General features: G+C 36.4%; 1 protein-coding gene across 5 annotated transcripts in view; it reads left to right on the top strand.

Moving 5' to 3' along the window:
- Positions 1–22,137, top strand: part of ROCK2 (Rho associated coiled-coil containing protein kinase 2) — a 133,405-nt gene that overhangs the window by 50,913 nt on the left and 60,355 nt on the right. For all 5 annotated transcript variants that reach the window (XM_069582613.1, XM_069582612.1, XM_069582611.1 and 2 more), the window contains exon 4: positions 13,165–13,302. In XM_069582613.1, coding sequence (XP_069438714.1) covers positions 13,165–13,302 — 138 coding nt within the window. The remainder of the gene's footprint in view (positions 1–13,164; positions 13,303–22,137) is intronic.

Raw genomic sequence — 22,137 nt, 5'->3', positions numbered from 1 at the left:
CTGGAGTATGAGGGTGATTTTAGAAGATGAGCCAAACCCCAGAAATCATCAACTGGGGAGATAATTAGCCAAGTAGAATATATGAAATTTAATTACTCCTTGGAAGAAAAGTTATGACCAACCTAGATAGTATATTCAAAAGCAGAGACATTACTTTGCTGACTAAGGTCCGTCTAGTCAAGACTATGGTTTTTCCTGTGGTCATGTATGGATGTGAGAGATGGACTGTGAAGAAGGCTGAGCACCAAAGAATTGATACGTTTGAACTGTGGTGTTGGAGAAGACTCTTGAGGGTCCCTTGGACTGCAAGGAGATCCAACCAGTCCATTCTGAAGGAGATCAACCCTGGGATTTCTTTGGAAGGAATGATGCTAAAGCTGAAGCTCCAGTACTTTGGCCACCTCATGCGAAGAGTTGACTCATTGGAAAAGACTTTGATGCTGGGAGGGATTGGGGGCAGGAGGAGAAGGGGATGACAGAGGATGAGATGGCTGGATGGCGTCACCGACTCGATGGACGTGAGTCTGAGTGAACTCCGGGAGTTGGTGATGGACAGGGAAGCCTGGCGTGCTGCGATTCATGGGGTCGCAAATAGTCAGACATGACTGAGCGACTGAACTGAACTGAACCAGAATAATTACCTGTACTTGGATATGAAGAATTCAAGGAATAGATTGCTAAACAGTATATTGAAGAATGATTATTCTTGAATGTAAATGAGGCAAAAGCCATTGGTGATATGGCTACCCAAAATAGTAAAGTTTGGACTTCTTTAATAAATTTCTAAGATAATACAGATAGGTTTTCTCTAATTTGAGGTGATTGGGCCATACCTGAATATTTAATTCATTCTAGATGCCCTGTTGCCTTGTTTTAAAAGACATGTTGATGGAGAGTATCAAGGAACAAATAGTGCTCAGGGACTTGAAATAATGCCACCTAGGGTATCATTGAAGGAATTGAGATGTTGATTTGGAGTAGATTTTAAGAATGGGCTGCCTTGGAAAGTAAAGAGGTTTTGTTTTATTTTTTGTTCTTAGCGGAAGTCCTGAAGCTTCAGCTAGCAGAATGCTCTAGTGGGTAGGGTGGGAGATTAAGTTACATGACAGTTCATATGAAAGTTTCTAGAAGAGAGGGAAATTATAAAGTAGTTGAATCTTAGCTCTACTGTGGCCTAGCTCAAAAGACCATGAGTACAGGCAGATTTCTCAATCACTCTGAATTCCAGTCTGTAGAATGCTGATAGTAATACCTGTGTCATGGAGGTTGCTATAGGAAAACTAAGTGCATTTAAAAAGTAAGCCTGGTTGTAGTATTCTCTGAGTATTAACCATTGTCATTATTTGCTATTTGATGTAGAAGTCATTCCACATGTATTTGAAATAGGCACATTGTTTCTTCATGCTATATGATTATGGAAGAGACCCTAGAATCTGTCGTTGTATTTTTGGGGAGGAATATGGCAGACCTTGACTTGTCATGTTTTTGTGACAGGGTGGTCATTGTTCTGTGTTAGGTTAACGCGATCATTAAAATTTAATTTGTTAAAGAAGTCTTCTATTTTGTTGTTAATTCCAATCTTATATTTCATTTGGCCACAAAATATGCAGAAAACAAAGTTAAATGTTTTTAAAAATGAAAATTATTTTAACATTCCATTAATCTGATGACCTGACCTGAGAGCTTGTACATGTTTGTTGTGGATTTAGTTCTTGGTTGTTACCTTAAGCAGGGACTCTTCAAAAGAAGGGTGAGAATAAAAAGGAAAAGTCGAGGTGCTTTCCGCATTGCCTTTTAAAGTTGATTTGTATGTTGTTTTAAATTAGGCAGATGTGTAGGGAATGTCCCATGTTTGGCATATTTTTATGATTATGTTTTTGTGTCATCTGAAGAAAGTTTTATAGTAGTGGGTGTAACTGTGTCTTCCCTTATGAAATGCTTTTTCTGATCAAGTTAAAAATGCATTATCACAGAGGATGTACCATTCAGTTTCTACAAAGATTCTCATTGTAAAAGTAACTCTGGTATGTCACAGCAGCTATTCTGTAGTGTAAGAGCTAGAGTCAGGCTGTTTAAAGTTGAATTCTGACTCTTTTGCTGACTAGCTATGACGTCAGACAAATTACTTAATCTCTCCATGCCTTAAATTTCTAATCTGTTAATGAAGATAACAATAGCATCTATTCCTCATGGGATTACATGGCAGTAGTAAATGTGACAATACATATAAAGCATTTGGAACAGTTCCTGGATTATAGTAAATACTTAGTAAACATTAGCAGTTAATTATTAGATATAAAATGGCACATTTATCTGTATCTATCAATGAAAATTTAATCAGAATCTGTTATGTCCCAGGAGCTGTGCTAGCCTCTAAAGATATAATAGAATAACCGCTCAATCATGTCCAAATACTTGCGACCCCATGGACAGGGTCCTCTGTCTATGGAATTTTCCAGGCAAGAATACTAGAGTGGGTAGCCGTTCCCTTTTCCAGGGTATCTTCCAGACCCAGGTATCGAACCCATGTCTCACTGCAGGCAGATTCTTCGTGGTCTGAGCCACCAGGGAAGCCCCCTTGCCATCTGAGCCACCAGCGAAGCCCCAAAGATACAGTAAGATAGCCTCTTGCAAAGAGTTGGAAGCAACTGAAGCGACTTAGAGCGTGTGCGTGTGTGCACACAGACACACGCGCGCGCGCACACACAAAATCTTGCTGAGAGTGGTAGTTTTGTGCAAGAGATGAAGAATTTTACTTTAAACAGGTAAAGTATTTTTAGATTATGATAAACACTATGAAGGAAAAGATCTGTATGCTGTGAAAGAGAATAATGGCGGAATGTGCCTTATTCACATTGGGAAGTTGGGAATGCCCTTGCTGTGAGAAAGTGACAATTAAGTTAAAGGGGTTGGCCACATGGAGAAGTGTGGATGGAATAGGAGTCAAAATACATAGGGAGTACTTGTGAAAGTGGCATAAATCAGGAAAGTGACAAGTCATTTAACTTACTTGGGTGTAGATTTCCTCATCAGAAGAGGCATTTTTTTTGTGAGTTGAAAAGTTCTATAATCCCAGCAAGGCAGAATTTGTTTATCTTGTTGTCTTATGGTTTTTTTTTTCCCCTATCTACCAAGATGTACATTTAGCTTCTGTTTTTATATCATGAAAAGTTGGTAACAATATATGATTTTATGTATAAAATCCTTATTGTTTTTAGATTATATTCTTTTGGAATATTTTATCACATCTAACTTTTGTGGAACATAATATGATTCAGTATAGTATATTGATTAAGAGGATGGACTCTGGAGTGAGACCTCTCAACTACCCATCCTCTTTGTGACTTAGTATTCTCAGTTGTAAAAAGAAGATAATAATAGTTCGTTATTTATAGAGTGCTGAATGTTAAATGAGCTAATATATGGTAAAGATCTAGAATAGTGTCTGACACATAGTAAATAGGTAATAGATTGTAGGATAAAATTGGAGCCTTCCTGGAAAAGCAGTTAAGTTCCTTTTGAAGACTCATACACTCATTTCTTTTTAAAAATTGGTTAATTTTTGGCTGTTCTGGGTCTTTGTTGCTCTGTGTGCTTTTCTCTAGTTGTGGTGAGCAGGAGCTACTTTCTAGGGGCAGTCCTCAGGCTTCTCATTTTGGTGGCTTCTTTTATTGTAGAGCATGGGCTCTAGGGTTTGATTCCCAGGCTCTAGAGAGCACAGGCTCAGTAGTTGCGGTACATGGGCTTAGGTGCTCTGACATGTGAAATCTTTACTGGATCAGGGATTGAACCCATGTCCTCTGCATTGGCAGTTAGATTCTTTACCACTGAACCATCAGGGAAGTCCTACTCATTTGACATATTGGCTTAACAAAACATGCTTTTATAATTAAGGTAGTTTAATGTTCAATTTTAATAGATATTTTTGCAGAAAGTACTCTGGTACTGTAAGAGTCAAGGTCATCCACTTTTGTTTTAATTCTATGGTACATAGGTTTCCTGTCATCAGAGTTTTCATTTCTTTTATCTTCGAGTGGCACTAATAATAGGACTTTTATAAGATTTTTTGTGAGTACTAAATTATATTATACATATGTGGTACTTATCCAGTAAATATCAGCTGTTGTCATTATTGTGACTTCTCCATTAAGATGTATCACAGACATCTAAAACGTGAATTAGAACACTTGATTCCTTCTCTAACTTTGCTCTTCCTCACCAAATCTGTTCCTTCTTTTACTTTCCCATCTTAATAAATAAATGGCTTTAGCATCAACCCAGTTGATGCTCAAACCCCAAAATTAGGGGTCATTATTCTTCCCCTTATTTCTTATGTTTACTTTTTCAGTAAGTCCTGCTCATAATATTTCTCTAGTCTATCCACTTCTGGGGAATATTCACCTTTCTCCAAGATACCTAGTCAAGTATTAGGGCCTGCTTTGTTCCTGCTTTGTTTTTGGCTTCTGCTAATAGTTTCACTGTTGTACTGTTGATATTGGATTGGTAAGTGCTGATGGAGAGAATACCTAGACTATGCTTATTAAATCTTCTGCAAATTCATGCCACCTAAGCTCAGCTGAACCCTTGTGACTCTTTGGCAGACTGTTTTCCCCACATTTCATATCGTTGTATTTTCACATACCACTCTCTCCCCCAACTTGGGTATAATAGAATCAGCTGTAGGGCTTTTCTAACATACATGTTTTGCTTCATTCTGTTTTCTTTATTTCCCCCCTTCTCCATGATGAGGTATATGAAAAATAGGAAGTATAGATCTGTCTAATATGAGATGATGCTAAATTGATCCTTCTAAAATATATTCATTGTACATATCTTGGTATTTTATGGCTCTCTTATCTACTGAATGAAGCAAGAAGTGTTCATCCTGGCTATCTAGGCTCTCTTTTAAGACATCAGTTAATCTTTTTTACTCTTATTTTCCATTATGCTGTTCACTCTGTCCACTCAAGGCTGATATGAGATGAGGATTTTTTTTTTAATCTCCTACTGACTTGCTTTTAATATAAATGATTTTAAACTAAACTTTTAATGCGGAACCAACCAGAAAGAAAGAGCATATGGGAAATGATTCTGTAATACTTGACAGATTTTTTAGTCTTCTTTGGGAATAAAACAGTCTCCTCTCTAGTTATAAGGTTATTTCGGATTTGTCAAAATTTTATCTCCCTCCTTCCATCTACAATGGAAACCTTGGCGGCACAGAATAACTATTCCAGATCTGTCAAATAGATGCATTGAGTCTTATTGTAAAAATAATCTTAAGTTTTACATTAGAAATCAGTATTAAAGCCTCAAATGGGAAATTGTGGTTAGAATGATTTTCAGAAGTTTTTTTTCCATAAGTGTTTTAGGACCTCAAAGTCCATTTCAGGATTTTTTCAAGCATGTCTCTAGCTACACTTAAGAATGTTTCATCTACTTAAAGTTTTTTTAAAAAAGTATATATTAGCTATGGAAAACATAATTATAAGAAAATAAAAATCTCTCAGAATTCTATCAGCCGAAATAAAACTGTTAACTGGTTTGACCCTTGTTATCTTATTTTTTAACTTTTTTTCCCTCTATTTAATAGAGTCATTGTACTCATCCACTTTTAAAATTAGAAGTAAGGAATATAGTATTCTTTTTACTAACAAATAGAAACATTGGAAGAAAAGTGACATTTTTGTCCTTTAGGTAACCATAGATTAGTGACATAGGGGAGACATATGTAAAGCTTCATAATAGAATGAACTGAGTTCCATTTGGCTATAGTGGAATTAGTTAACATTTTTGTGGACTGTGTTCTGTGTGCTATATGTATATATTCATTATGTTATTTTATCGTTGCAACAATTCTGTGAGATTCTTAAGTAGACGAATTCACTGAACTTTAGAGAAGTTAAGTGAGTTGGCCATATCGTTCATAAATAGCTGGGACTTTTGCCCAGGTTTGTTGACATCTGTGTCCATGCTTTTAAGCAGTACTCTCTGTACAGTGTGATAATGAATCACCAGTGTATCTGACTATTTATCCATCCATATGGAATAAAGGAGAAAGCTAGAGAACAAAGGGGAATATACAGAGTTGCTAAGGGAGATTATAATAGAATCATTCAGAAGGAGATAGCCTCACAAGGAAGGTCAATGGAAACCAGCTCTCCTAAAATAACAATGCGTTATTGTAGTACTTTGTAATACTAGTACCAATGTATTTTAAGGTATGAGGCAGACATTTGGCATGAATACAACTACTGCCTCTTAATGTTTGTCCTGTAGATCAAGTCAAAGTCGGCAAGCCAGTGGTTTCTGTCTTATGTGCTGTGAGCCTGTAAAGTGTCCTAAAGTATCCTTAGATGAAATTCAGGCCTCATTAACTAGTGTCTAACCAAGTTTTCTTTATTTATTAAAAGTTTTATAGGTCTTATATAGCTATAAGTTTGTTGAATTGGATAATTCTAACATTGTGCTAACCATTTGGCAGCCTCACAAATGAAAGTTTGTATTCTGTTCTTAAAGGAACTTATGAAGCAGGCATATACATAACTAATTATGATATTAGATTATTGGAGTGGGTAGTATTTCCCTTCTCCAGGAGATCTTCCCAACCTAGGGATCGAACCCAGGTCTTTCTCATTGCAGGCAGATTCTTTACCAGCTGAGCCACAAGGGAAGCCCAACAATACTGGAGTGGGTAGCCTATCCCTTTTCCAGGATATCTTCCCAACCCAGGAATCAAACTGGGGTCTCTTGCATTGCAGGTAGATTCTCTACCAACTGAACTATCACGAAAGCCTTATATAGCTATAATTTTGTTAAATTTGTTGAATTGGATAATTCAACATTGTGCTAACCACTTTGCAGCCTCACAAATGAAAGTCTGTATTCTGTTCTTAAAGGAACTTATGAAACATACTACTAATTTTGATATTAGATTATCATAAGCATTTTGGAAGCAGAGAAAGGGAAACGGTTTTGCATAATCACCAAGAGTGAAGTCAACAAGTATTTTTCACATGTTCAGAAAATCATCTTAAGTCTGTATTCTTATTTATTTGAATGAATGGCTCCTTCTTCTAGGTTTCTTTTTGTTTGTTTAATTAATTCATATATAAAAGATTAAGTGTAAATAAATGTTTAACTATTTCCTAGTAGCTAACAAATATCTAGTTTCTGTTCATTGTTGTTGTTCAGTCACTCAGTTGTGTCCGACTCTTTATGACCTGATGGATTGCAGCACTTCAGATTCCCTGTCCTTCACAATCTCTGCTCAGCCTCTTACCCATTGAGTCGATGATGCCATCCAACCATCTCATCCTCTGTCCTCTTCTCCTGCCCTCAATCTTTCCCAGCATCAGGTCTTTTCTAGTGAGTTGGCTCTTCGCATCAGGTGGCTAAAGTATTGGAGCTTCAGTTTCCTCATCACTCCTTCCAGTGAATATTCACAGTTTGTTTCCTTCAAGATTGGCTGGTTTGATCTCCTTGCTGTCCAAGGGACTCTCAAGAGTCTTCTCCAACACCACAGTTCAAAAGCATCAGTTCTTTGTTGCTCAGCCTTCATTATGGTTCAACTCATATCCATACATGACTACTGGAAAAACCATAGCTTGGACTAGATGGACCTTTCTTGGCAAGATGATGCCTCTGCTTTATAATATGCTGTCTAGGTTTGTCATAGCTTTTCTTCTAAGGAGCAAGCGCCTTTTAATTTTGTGGCTGCAGTCACTGTCCATAGTGATTTTGGAACCCAAGAAAATAAAGTCTGTCCCTCTTTTCAATTTTTCCCCATCTATTTGTCATGAAGCGATGGGACTGGATGCCATGATCTTAGTTTTCTGAATGTTGAGTTTTAAGCCAACTTTTTCACTTTCCTCTTTCACCTTCATCCAGAGGCTCTTTAGTTCCTCTTTGCTTTCTGCCATTAGGGTGGTGTCATCTGCATATCTGAGGTTATTGATATTTTTCCTGACCATCTTGATTCCAGCTTGTGCTTCATCCAGCCCAGCATTTCTCATGATGCACTCTGCATATAATTTAAATAAGCAGGGTGACTGTATATAACCTTGACATACTCCTTTCCCAATTTGGAACCAATTTATTGTTCCATGTCCTGTTCTTGTTACTTCTTGACCTACATTCAAGTTTCTCAGGATGCAGGTAAGGTGGTCTGGTATTCTCATCTCTAAGAATTTTCTAGTTTGTTGTGATCCACAAGTCAAAGGTTTTAGTGTAGTCAGTGAAGCAGATGTTTTTCTGGAATTATCTTGCCTTTTTTATGATTCAGTGGATGCTGGCAGTTTGATCTTTGGTTCCTCTGCCTTTTTCTAAATCCAGCTTATACATCTGGAAGTTCTTGGTTCATGTGCTGTTGAAGCCTGCTTGAAGGATTTTGAGCATTACCTTGGTAGCATGTGAAATGAGCACAATTGTGTAGTAGTTTGAACATTCTTTGGCATTCCTGTTCTTTATAGCATGAGTCTTAAAACTCTTGTCATGGTCTGGATCAGGCATAAATAATATTAGGGTATAAATTAATTGGTTATTACTGTTGTATGATTGCTTTCTCTAATGAAGTTAAGCAGCCTTCAAAATCTAATTTGCTCTTAGAATAAGTGAACGTTTGAAGAATGGCCTAAGTACAGAAGAGAGAGTACCTTAGCTGTCTCTTTTTAATAACGTAAACTAAAAAAAAGGAACTTTTATTAAAAACTCTACTGGCATGAGCATTTGCTTTGCTATAATTTGCTAAGTAAAAATCTTGTCTGTTCTGGGGAAGGGAATGGACTAGGATCATTCATTCCCTAATCCCACACTCTCACAGTCATGTTTTCATATTGCTTTCCCGTGTATTTATTTCCATCATTCTGTAAAAGGCATAGCACCATACAAATAGAATGAATTGTTATTTCAGGTTAATAGTTTGATATAGAAAATGGATATAATCTATGACCCTCATCATAATTTATTTGGCCCTTTGCATATAGGATTCTTTTCATGTAAACTGACGTCAAAATACTTTGAGTGATATAACCCATTGATATAAAATCCTTTGTAATTATAATATGATCGAGCAGTTTTTATCCTGGGCTGTATTTTCTTTCTATCCATATTGGTTTTATTTATTTGTTATATGAAGTACTGAAAAGGGATATTAAAATTTCCAGCTGAAATTAGAATTTGCCTGCTTCTTTCTTTAGTTCTGTCGATTTTTGCTTTATGAAGTTTTAAGCTTGTTTATTAGATGCAAGCATATTTAGAATTTGTAATGTCTTCCTGATGAATTCTTCTTCTTTTTTTCTGAATTATCTTCTTTATCTCTTGACCTTGTTGTCTATTTTGTCTATTATTAATATTGTTCTACTTTCTCATCCTTGCTGTTTGGATGGTTTATCCTTTTCTATTTTTAATGTGTTTGATGTTATATTTAAAATATATGAGGCTATGTTTTGCTTTTTAATTAATTCTGGAAGCCAACTATGCTCACCATTGTACCACCAATGCTGCTTTTTAATTAATTGATAATTTCTGCCTATGAATTGTATGTTTAGCCCATTTATATTTGCACATACTTTAGACTTTAAAATTGTCTTATAGGCCCCTAAGTCTGTATACATTTTCATTTATTCATTTTTCTCTCTATTCTTCAGATTGATTTGTGTTAGGTTCACTAACAGAATATTAGAATAAAAAGAATATTCTTCTTTTTTTAAAAAAATTTATCTATTTTTAATTGGAGGACAATTGCTTTACCATATTGTTGGTTCCTGCCATACATCAACATGAATCAGCCAAAGACTATCCCTTCCCTCTTGAACCTCCCTCACCTACTGAATATCCTTTTGTCTCCAGTCTCTGTTAAGCCCATCCAAAGAATTTTCTTAGTTATTGTTCAGTTATAGAATTTCCAATTGGTTCCTTTTTTTTTTTAATAGTTTCCATTTTTCTGTTGGTTTTTCCTTCTGTTCATTCATTAAAACTATTTTTTCCTTTTTTCCTTTAACATACTTTCTTTTGAGCAGATTTGAAAGAGATATTTAATGTGCTTGTTAGATAAATCCAATGTCTTTTGGGGCTGTTTTCTGTTGACTGCTTTTTCTTGATAATGAGTCACATTTTTATTTTTGCCTTTCAGGTAATTTTTAAATTATGTACTGGTCCTTTTGGATATATGATAGAGACTCTGGATTTTATTTTTCTTTGACAAGTGTTGATTTTCATTTTTATAAGCTGTCCAGTTACTTGTTGATAACCTTTTAACTTTGGAGCCTTAGTTTTTTACTTTGTAAATGTAGATGTGTTTAAAGACCAAGTTGTTCCCAAGTCCTTTTAAGGACTGTACCTCCAGACTCTACTCCCTTTTTGATTTTTTAGGGTTTGGTATTATAAAACTTTATTAGGTGGTGCTAGAGTAGGCCTTGCTTTAGAGCATGGTTCTTTCTCCTAAGATGTCTTGTCTGGATGCCCAGGAAACCATCAGGGTTTCTTCACTCTCTTTTTTGTTGGCTAGAAATTGAATGAGTCCCATATTAGAATGTAAGCTCAACAAAGGTAGGGATTATTCAAAGAGGAAATACCAGTGGTATACCAGAGAGCAACTGCTATGCAGCTGATAACAAAACAGGGACACCAGATGCTAAACAGTATTACAGAGACAGACAATACAAGGAAGCAAAAATTGCAAGTTATGATGTCTTCTTAGAAGAAAACAAATTGAGTTCTCGGGTAGAGAACAATGAGGTTATTTCCACCACATCTGTAGTTAACTTCCTTCACTGAGTCTTGAACTCCTCAAAGTCAGCGGTGAGGGTTGGAATTAACTTCTTCTGAACTCCTGTTAGTGTTGATATTTTGACCTTTTCCCATGAATCACAAATGTTCTTCATGGTATCTAGAGTGATGACTGCTTTCCAGGTTTTTAGTTGACTTTGCCTGGATCCATCAGCTGAATCACTATCTACAGCAGCTATAGCCTTACAAAATGTTTTTCTTGAATAGTAAGACTTGAAAGTTGAAATAACTCTTTGATCCATGGGCTGAAGAATGGATGTTGTGTTAGCAGGAATGAAAATAACATTAGTATGATCGTACATCTCCATCAGAGCTCTCGGGTGACCAGGTACATTGTTGATGAACAGTAATAATTTGAAAGGAATCTTTTTCTTTGAGCATAGATCTCACCAGTGGGCTTAAAATATTCAATAAACCATGTTGTCAACAGATAAGCTGACATCTAGATTTTGTTGTTCCATTTATAGAGCACCATCAGTAGATTTGGCATAATTCTTACAGGCTCTGGAATTTTGGGAATGGTTATCTCAGCTAGATCCTTTGGATAACTTGTAGCAGCTCCTATATTAGCACTTGCTGTGTCACCCTGCTCTTTGATACTATGAGGAAAGTTCATGGGCAGCCAACTTCTGCTATCTTCCGACATCTCTTCTATAGCTTCCTTATCTCTCTCAGCCTTCATAGAACTGAAGACAGTTAGAGCCTTGCTCTGGATTAGGCTTTGGTTTATGGGAATGTTGTTGCTGGTTTGATCTTTTATTCAGACCACGAAAACTTCATCCATATCAACAATAAGGCTGTTTTGCTTTCTTATCATTTATGTGTTCATGGGCGTAGCACTTTTAATTTCCTTCAAGAACTTTTTCTTTGCATTCGCAACTTGGCTCACTGGTGCAAGAGGCCTAGCTTTCAACCTGACTCAGCTTTCATCATGCCTATCTTACTGAGCCTAATCCTTTCTAGCTTTCCGCTTGAAAATGAGAGATGCGCAACCCTTCCTTTCATCTGAGCACCCACAGGCCATTGTAGGATTATTAATTGGCTTAATTTCAATATTGTTGTTTCTCAGAGAATAAGGAGGCCCAATGTGAGGGAAAGAGGGGAATAGTAGGTCAGTGGAACAGTCTGAGCACACACAGCATTTAAGTTTACTGTCTTATATGAACATGGTTTTTGGCACCCCAGAACAATTGCTGATCCCAGATCACCGTAACAAATATAATACAATGAGAAAGTCTGAAATATTGTGAGAATTACCAAAATATGACACACAGACATCAACTGAGGAATGCTATTGGAAAAATGGCACCAGCAGATTTGCTCAACACAGTGTTGCCACAAACCTTCAGTCTGTAAAAAAAAAATGATGTAATATATACAAAGTACAGTAAATCAAAGTGCAGTAAAACAAGGTATTCTTGCAAAAACTGTCAGACCAGAGTGGTATCAGTGGAGATAGTTAGAAATGGTTGGTTTTGGAGACTGAAGGTAGGACTGATGTGATTTGCTGATGAGCTTTATGAGCTGTATGAGAAAAAGAGGAGCCAGAGGTTTTTAGCCAGAGCAGTCAGGAGAATGAATATGTCATTTACTGAAATAGAAACTATGGGAGGAATAAATTGAGGGGTGAAGATGTGGAGTTCGGTTTTGGACATCCTATTAGGTAATTCAAACGTAAATGGTAGCAGTTAACTATTTATTATTGATTATCCAATAGATGTCAACTATTATAAATATTCATTAAATATTTATTGTTTCAGTGGTAGAGTTTGCTATGTTATATTCTAGGATTAAAATGATGGTCAAAAATAGACGTTGTCCTTGCCCTTATGGAATTAGCAGTCTAATGAGAAAAGTAAGAACTGATCAAATAACCATATTATTGGTGGTTCTCCCCCTTTTTTAAAAAAAATAACCTTTTAAATAAGATACCTAAAAAGAAGTAAGGATGACTTAACAAAATCACAAAATAACCTTTGGTATCTAAATTTATTAGGTTCTTATGTTCAAATGGTGTTGGATACATGTACATATCCTACAGTTTTTTCATTTAACAATGTCTTATTCTTTAAATTGGTTAGCTTACTTAATATGAAGGAATGAAGCTTCATGAATTCGGTTTTATTTAGATGAAATGAGGTAGTTTTATAGTGAGTTTAGCATTTAAAGGTATAGTATATTTCATGAAAAATTTAGGCTTTTTAGAATTTTCTCCTCTCATTAAAAATGTTATGTTTTTGCATTTTGTTAGCTAAAGGTCATTTTTTGTTGTTGTTGTTGTAAACTAAATCTTGAAGAATAGCATTATAGTATGATCTATTGTTCACCATTTTCTCATAAAATTAAAGTGTTAATTCTTGTGTTAAAAATCAACAGGTTCGTCATAAGGCATCACAGAAAGTTTATGCTATGAAGCTTCTTAGTAAGTTTGAAATGATAAAAAGATCAGATTCTGCTTTTTTCTGGGAGGAAAGAGATATTATGGCCTTTGCCAACAGTCCCTGGGTGGTTCAGGTAAGCAGACTTTTTATATGTTTATTTCCCTTTTTGATAAGTGCTTGTTATTAGTTAGAATTGATTTTGCATTCTGAAAGTCCTATATCTCATTCACATGACAGTGTAGTTATTTTTAATAAGATCTGATTCATTACACTTGTTTAATCTTCTAAAGCAGTATGTTATTTAGACATGATAGATATGACGTAAATTGTACAGAAACAAGTACTAGTTGCAACTTTGTCTTTTCAAATTCCTTTTTAAAGAATTGAGTTACCAGTATGCCATTGTCCCCCACTTACTCTTTCTCTTGATTTGTATGATTGTATAAGAACAATAGTTTATCTTGAAAAGGAGAAAAAATTCTACATTAAAACGTTTGAAGATTCTCTTTCAGTCCTTTATGTGTTACCTGTAGTGTAAGACAGTATTGGGATTCCTAATTCAGCCTGTTATTTGACTGTGAAGTAAGTTTATTTTGCCCTTTTTTCAGTTATATTCGTCACTGGCTTTAGTTTTCTAAATTTTTTTTGTGTGCTAATAGCTAATTCTGCAGACATTTTTGGTCAGATGTCATGAGTAAACTTAGATATATATCAGAGCATGTTCAGTATGCTTAAATGATCCACAAGTTTGATACCATGTTTGTGGAAGGCTATTTGGAAATAAAAGATTTGCTTCATTGATGACCATGTATTTTCAAAACTCATTACCATTGCTTTTTTTTGTGTGATGTTGAATTTCACCCTTCCTCCTCACTTTATTTTTTAAATGTAGCCAGTAGCTAGAAATTCTGGATATGTTTAGTTAATACTAAATATTTTGTAGCAAATTATGTATCATGGTAATCTACTTGATTAAGAAGTGATGGTAGCAAAGTATTAATCCACTTTTAGCTTTAAATTGCTTTCATAGTAACAGATTAATTGGCAGTTCTAGTTGCATTTTGTAAATTTATATCTTGGATTTTAATTCTGCAGAGTAGACCTGTAAAAACTGTCTACTGAGATAGTTAATGAATTTGTGGAAGCATATCAATAGTGAAACATTGCACAGTTGAAAAAGTAATAGATTATAATCCTGATTATCATTTGTTTATCTCTGATAAAGCACATTTCATGTACCATCATATTTACATGTATGAAATGTGTGACTTTTGGGAAAACTTGTCAAAATAACTGACTTATTTCTATTTATTTAGTTAGTTTTCAGTAATTTCATTGTATTTATGGAGTTGTGCAGTCAGTCATTCAGTTCAGTTCAGTCGCTCAGTCGCGTCCGACTCTTTGCGACCCTACGAATTGCAGCACGCCAGGCCTCTCTGTCTATCACTAACTCCCAGAGCTCACCCAAACTGATGTCCATCAAGTCAGTGATGCCATCCAGCCATCTCATCCTCTGTCGTCCTCTTCTCCTCCTGCCCCCAATCCCTCCCAGCATCAGAGTCTTTTCCAATGAGGCAACTCTTCGCATGAGGTGGCCAAAGTATTGGAGTTTCAGCTTCAGCATCAGTCCTTCCAAAGAACACCCAAGACTGATCTCCTTTAGAATGGACTGGTTGGATCTCCTTGCAGTCCAAGGGACTCTCAAGAGTCTTCTCCAACACCACAGTTCAAAAGCATCAATTCTTTGGCGCTCATCTTTCTTTATAGTCCACCTCTCACATCCATACATAACCACAGGAAAAACCATAGCCTTGACTAGATGGACCTTTGTTGGCAAAGTAATGTCTCTGCTTTTTAATTTGCTGTCCAGGTTGGTCATAACTTTCCTTCCAAGGAGTAAGCGTCTTTTAATTTCATGGCTGCAGTCACCATCTGCAGTGATTTTGGAGCCCAGAAAAATAAAGTCAGCCACTGTTTCCCCATCTATTTCCCATGAAGTGATGGAACCAGATTCCATGATCTTAGTTTTCTGAATGTTGAGCTTTAAGCCAACTTTTTCACTCTTCTCTTTCACTTTCATCAAGAGGCTTTTTAGTTCCTCTTCACTCTGCCGTAAGGGTGGTGTCATCTGCATATCTGAGGTTATTGATATTTCTCCCGGCAATCTTGAGTCCAGCTTGTGCTTCTTCCAGCCCAGCGTTACCTAATTATAGAACACTTTATCACAAAACTTCCCTGGTGGCTCAGACAGTAAAGTATCTATCTACAATATGAGAGACCTGGGTTTGATCCCTGGGTTGGGAAGTTTCCCCAGAGAAGGAAATGGCTACCCAGTCTAGTACTTCTTGCCTTGAAAATCCCATGGACGGAGGAGCTTGGTGCAGGCTACTATCCATGGCTTCACAAAAGAGTCAGGCACGACTGAGCGACTTCACTTTCACTTTATCACAAAAAGAAACCTTGAACCAGTTAGCAGTTACTCCGAGTCTTTCCTGCCCAGTGGCAACCACTCATCTGCTTTCTGTGTTGTAGATTTTCCTATTCTGAACATTTTGTGAAAATGTGATCATACACTATGTGGTATTTTTTGACATCTTTTTTTATTTAGTATATTATTTTCAACATGCTTAGGTTGAACATATTTCAACATATTTTCATGTTACAGCTTGCACTTGATTCTTTTTATTATGGGTGAATAATATTCTGTTGTATGGATCCACCACATTTTATTTATTTTTCAATTCATGGATACCTGGGTTGTTTCTGCCTTTTGGCTATTATGAATAAAGTGAAAGTGGAAAAGTTAAGTCGCTCAGTCGTGTCCAACTCTTTGCGACCCCATGGACTGTAGCCTACCAGGCTCCTCAGTCCATGAAATTTTCCAGGCAAGAGTACTGGAGTGGGTCGCCATTTCCTTCTCCAATTATGAATAATGTTGTGCTCAATTTTCTTTCATATGAATTTTTGGCACATATGTTCCCACATTTCTGTTAGGGATCTGTCTTCCTTGCAGTGAAAATAATGGGTCATAAATAAACCTATAATCAATTTTAGTTGATTAACAAACAGTATTCCAAATATTAGCCCCTCCTTTTTTAGCCCCTTTTGTTTATGGTTATTAAGTGCTTAATTGTATGAAGGCCCCCATAATTTATTCCTATACCCTTTTAACTTTTTTTATATAGATTATGTTATAATATAAATCTTTGACCTATCTGTATTTTTTAGAGCTATATTCTTAGTGTACTTTAAATTTAATAGATGAATATCACACATTAAAAATAATATTTTTGCTGAAAGAACTTTTTCTTTTTTAATCCACCTATATATCAAGTTTGCTGGGTTCTCTGGGTGCTTTCTAGTGTCCTTTCTTTTATAGTAAACACTTACCTGCTTTCCTTTATAGTTTCATACATCCAAGTAAGTATATTCCTAAACACTTTACTTTTAGCTTGTTTTCTCTTGTGCCACTTGGTGAAGAAACCTGGTTTTTGCTGATTTCATCCTGTGGTGTAGTTTTAACATGTTCCTCTCATTTATGTTTTTGTTAGTTGGTGATTAAATATAAAGGCTTGATCACAATCAGGTGTGATGGGGAGCGTGGCAGGACAGCTTCATGGGTAATGTTTTCTTCTTTCAGGAGGCTAATGTCTGGCTATCTCTTGTTATTTTACCAGATGTCTGTGCTTTGTTGAGATCATTAATTTTGTAAAGATTGCAAAATGGTAATATTCCAATTGAGTTATTTCTTCTTGAGTAGAATACTTCTACAAAGAGAAATAATCTCCCACTTGGTTATCTAGTAGTTCAGGTCACAGGCCACACACATCACTGAAATCTGATTTTTAGAACAGCTTCATCATCCCCAAATGATCACTTATACCTAAAGTCATTTCCCATTCCCCTCCTGCCCCAGGCAACCACAGGTATGCTTCCTATCTCTGTAGATTTGCCTTGCCTGGACATTTCAGGTAAATGGAATCATAGAACATGCTGTCTGTCTTTTGGATCTGGTCCATGTCCCTTATCATACTGATTTTGAAGTTCATGAACATTGTTGGATGTCTTGTACTTCATTTCTTTTTAGTACTGAGTAGCATAGCACATTATATGTGGTTTAATCAAGAGTCTTTGTTCCTTGTTCTTAGCACAGAGCTTCAAAAGCTCTTCAATTTTGTGTGTTATGCTAATAAGGCAACTCCTGTTGGCATTTTGATAACTTTTGGAGGAGATAGACATGAGTTTGCGTAAACTCCAGGAGTTGGTGATGGACAGGGAAGCCTGGCGTGCTGCAGTCCATGGGGTCGCAAAGAGTTGGACATGACTGAGTGACTGAACTGACTGAACTGGATGAGATGGGAGCTGATCATTAGAAAAAAATGAGCACATGATTAGAGGATTAGAACTCTCAGCCTTTCAAGTTAGGAGTACTAGAAGGAGGTTGGAAATTGAGTTTAATCACATGCCCAGTGATATAGTTAATTGTACCTATATAATGAAATCCTAATAAAAGCTGCAGACATTGACACTCAGTGGAGCTTCTTGGTTAGTAAAGACATTGATGTACTGGGATGGTGATTCACCCTGATTCCACAAGGAGGAGATGCAGAAGCTCTGTTGCCTCCCAGACCTCATCTTATGTGTATCCTTTACAGTAAAATGTGGTAAAAAATATGGTGCTTTCCTGAATTCTGTGGGTTAACCCAGTAAATTATTGAACCTGAGTCATGGAAACTCTAGAATTTGTAGTTAACCAGAATGCTGGTGGCTTGGGGACTCCCAAGGTACAGAAGTACAGCTAATGTCTAAAGTGAAGGCAGTCATGTGAAAGACTGGGCTCGTAACTTGTGGTGTCTGATGCTAATTCTAAGTACTTGGCATCAGAGTTGTATTGCAGAATACCCAGTTGAGGGGGAAGGAGTTATGTGGATATTCCATTATCTTTGTCCATTTACCATTTGATGTGTATTTGAATTGCTTCCACTTTAAACTGTTATAAATAGTGAATATGTTGTTGTGAACATTTGCATAAAAGTCTTTTGTGGACATACTTCATTTCTCTTGGATATATACCTAGGAATGGAGTCTTAGCTGTGTGCTAAATTTGTGTTTAACTTTTAAAGAAGTTGCCATACTATTACCCAAAGTGGCTGTGCCATTTTATATTTTTATCAGAATCTATGAGGTTCCAGTTTCTCCATATTCTTGCCAACACTTGATATTCTTTCTTCTTCTTCTTATTATAGTCATTCTGGTGTGTGTAAAGTGAGGTCTCACTGTGGTTTTAACTTTGACTAATGACTGATGATAGTGAGCACCTTTTCATGTGCTTATTGACCACTCTTGTATCTTCTTTGGTGAAATGTCTGTTCAGACTTTTACCCTTTAAAAGATTATGTTGCTTATATTCCTGTTGAGTTGTAGGAGTCTTTTGCATACTCTAGATACTTTATCATATATATCACTTGTTAGTATTTCTTTTCAGTCTGTGGTTTGTCTTTTCCTCTTCTCATATGATTTTCTGAAGCCAGAATATGTTAATTTTGATAAAATCTTACACCAGTTTTTCATTTTGCCAATTTTTTTTATATTAGAAGAAATTTTTGCCTAGTCTAAGGTGATAAATATTTTTCCTTTGTTCTTTCATAAGATTTTTATAGTTTCAGCTCATAAATTTAGTCCTGTGATCTATTTTGAGTTAATTTTTGAGTATGATGTGAAGTAGGGGCCTAAAAATGTTCATGTTTTTGCCTGTGAATATCCAGTTATTCAGACACCATTCATTAGGAAGACTGTACTTTTCCAACTAAATTGCTCTGACACCTTTGTATGTATGTGTGTGTATATATATATATATATATACATATATATTATATATATATATTTTTGACCTATAAATATAAAGGCTATTCCTAGACTGTCACTTCTGTTCCACTGATTTGTATATCTATCATTATACCATACCAGTACTGTTTTGATACAGTAGTTTTGTATTGAGGTTTGAGATTGTGATGCTTTGTTCTGTTTTGGCTCTTCTGGGTTATTTGCATTTCCATGTAAATTTTATTATCAGTTTATTGATTCCTAGGAAATAACTTGCTGGGATATAGAGTTTGTATTGAGTCTGTTGATCAATTTGAAGAGAGTTGTCATCTTTATGATACAGACTTTCTCTCCAGAAACATGAGTGTCTCTCCATTTATATCCATCTTTCCTTTTGCCATTTAGCATTAGTAGCATCACACACACACACACACACACACACACACCCTTCTCAATTTGGTAACCACATACACACACACACACACACACACACCCTTCTCAATTTGGTAACCACACACACACACACACACACACACACACACACCCTTCTCAATTTGGTATACACCCACACACACACCCTTCTCAATTTGGTAAACACACACACACACACACCCTTCTCAATTTGGTAAACACACACACACACGCACACACCCTTCTCAATTTGGTAAACACACACACACACCCTTCTCAATTTGGTAAACACACACACACACACACACCCTTCTCAATTTGGTCAACACACACACACACCCTTCTCAATTTGGTCAACACACACACACACCCTTCTCAATTTGGTAAACACACACACACACACATACCCTTCTCAATTTGGTAAACACACACACACACACACACCCTTCTCAATTTGGTAAACACACACACACACACACACACACACACACACACACCCTTCTCAATTTGGTAACCAGCCTTATAATGTCTTTTTTGTCCCTCTCTTCTCTGTATCTTACCACCTTCCATTTAAAAATTATTCTAATTTTGACTTGACTCTCTCAAAGTGTTTAATTTTGTATCAGTAATTATATTTAATAAACTTTTCTTGATTATTTTATTTGTCCCCTTTTCTTATGTCTCATATAATTCTCTTACTTGGATTTATTCATTTTGTCAAACCATTTTCCTTGAGCAGTTCTTTCAGAAGTGGTTTGTTATCAGATTTCTAAGAATATGAATGATGTAATACATATTTATTTTGCCATTTTATTGGGTTTTTTTTTAGACTGCCATATTCTAGAATTGAAATTTTTTTCCTTCACATTTTTAAAGCTATATCTCTGTTCTTTGTATTCTGTATTGGCTGAAATGTTTGTTAACAATATGATTTGGGTTTTGTACATAAGATACGTTTTGTCTTTGTTGGGTTTCTGAGAGTTTAGCACTATCTGTTTCTCTTTGTTTCATTTGCCGTCCTTTCAATCTAGATTTTTTATTTGATTCACTTCTGGAAGTTTTTGTTTGCTATTTATTTTTTCTTTTTCTTCTGGTCTGTGTTCTCTCTTCCAGGCTGCATTTAGCTAGATGTTGGAACCTTGCTAACTTTGCTCTGTTTTTCATCTCTGAATCCTTCAGTGACTTCAGAGAGAGAAAGTTACTTTGCTCAATTTTCTTGCTTTCTAATTTGTTTTTTCTCTTATCATTACTTGTATATTTAATGCCAAAGCTTCAGACTTTTTCCCATATCATCCTGTTGTTTACTTGATGTGACTTGTTACTCTTTTGAGGCTATTGGTTTTCATATTTTTAGGGCTGTTCTTAATTTGTCCTATTTAAGCATCTCCTTGACTGTTAACTTTCTATTTCTTGAATTGCTTTATTTCAATCTTTATTGAATAAAAATCTTTCAAATCTTTATTTCATGATACTGGTTTTTCTCAACTGTTGATTCTTGTTGTTGTTCATTTGCCCAGTCCTGTCCAACTCTTTGTGACCCCATGCAGCACGCCAGGTCTCCCTGTCCCTCACCATCTCCCGGAGTTTGCCCAAGTTCATGTTCATTGCATCAGTGATGCCATCCAGCCATCTGATCCTCTGATGCTCTCTTCTCCTTCTGCCCTTGATCTTTCCCAGCATCTTTCCCACTCATCAGATAACTAGTGAGTTATCTGTTCACATCAGATGACCAAAATACTGGAGCTTCAGCATCAGTCCTTCCAGTGAATATTCAGGGTTGATCTCCCTTAAGATTGACTGATTTGATCTCCTTGCTGTCCAAAGGACGTTCAGGAGTCTTCTCCAGCATCAGAGTTCAAAGGCATCAATTCTTTAGCATTCTGCCTTCTTCACATTCCAGCTTCTTACAACCATACCTGACCACTGGGAAGACCATAGCCTTGACTACATGGACCTTTTTCGGCAGTGTAATGTCTCTGCTTTTCAAAGCACTGTCTAGGTTTGTCATCGCTTTTCTGCCAAGAAACAACCGTCTTCTGATTTCATGGCTGCAGTCACCGTCCGCAATGATTTTAGAGCTCAAGAAGAGGAAGTCTGTCACTACTTCTGTCTTTTCCCCTTCTGTCTGTATGCCATGATCTTAGTTTTTTGAATGTTGAGTTTTAAACCAGCTTTTTCGCTCTGCTCTTTCACCCTCATTAAGAGGCTCTTTAGTTCCTCTTTACTTTCTGCCATTAGAGTGGTATCATCCACATATCTGAGGTTGTTAATGTTTCTCCTGCCTATCTTGATTCCATCTTGCAACTCATCCAGCCTGGCATTTCTCATGATGTGCTCAGCCTGTACGTTAAACAAACAGGGTGACAGCAAACAGCCCTGTTGTACTCCTTTCTTGATCCTGAACCAGTCAGTTGTTCCATACAGGGTTCTAACTGTTGCTTCATGACCTGCATACAGGTTTCTCAGAAGACAGGTAAGATGATCTGGTATTCCCATCTCTCTAAGAGCTTCCCACAGTTTGTCATGATCCATATAGTCAAAGGCTTTAGTGTAGTTGATGGAAACATATTTTCCTGAAATTCCCTTGCTGTCTCTATAATACAGCGAATGCTGGCTAGAAATTTGATTTCTAGTTCCTCTTCCTTTTCTAAACCCAGTTTGGACATCTGGAAGTTCTTGGTTCGCGTAATACTGAAGCCTGGCATGCAAGATTTTAAGCATGACCTTACTGGCA

This window comes from Ovis canadensis, chromosome 3 (assembly GCF_042477335.2).
Source record: "Ovis canadensis isolate MfBH-ARS-UI-01 breed Bighorn chromosome 3, ARS-UI_OviCan_v2, whole genome shotgun sequence".
NCBI classification, from domain to species: Eukaryota; Metazoa; Chordata; class Mammalia; order Artiodactyla; family Bovidae; genus Ovis; species Ovis canadensis.
Note: the sequence above shows the minus strand (reverse complement) of the source record. Positions and strands in the feature narration are given on the sequence as shown.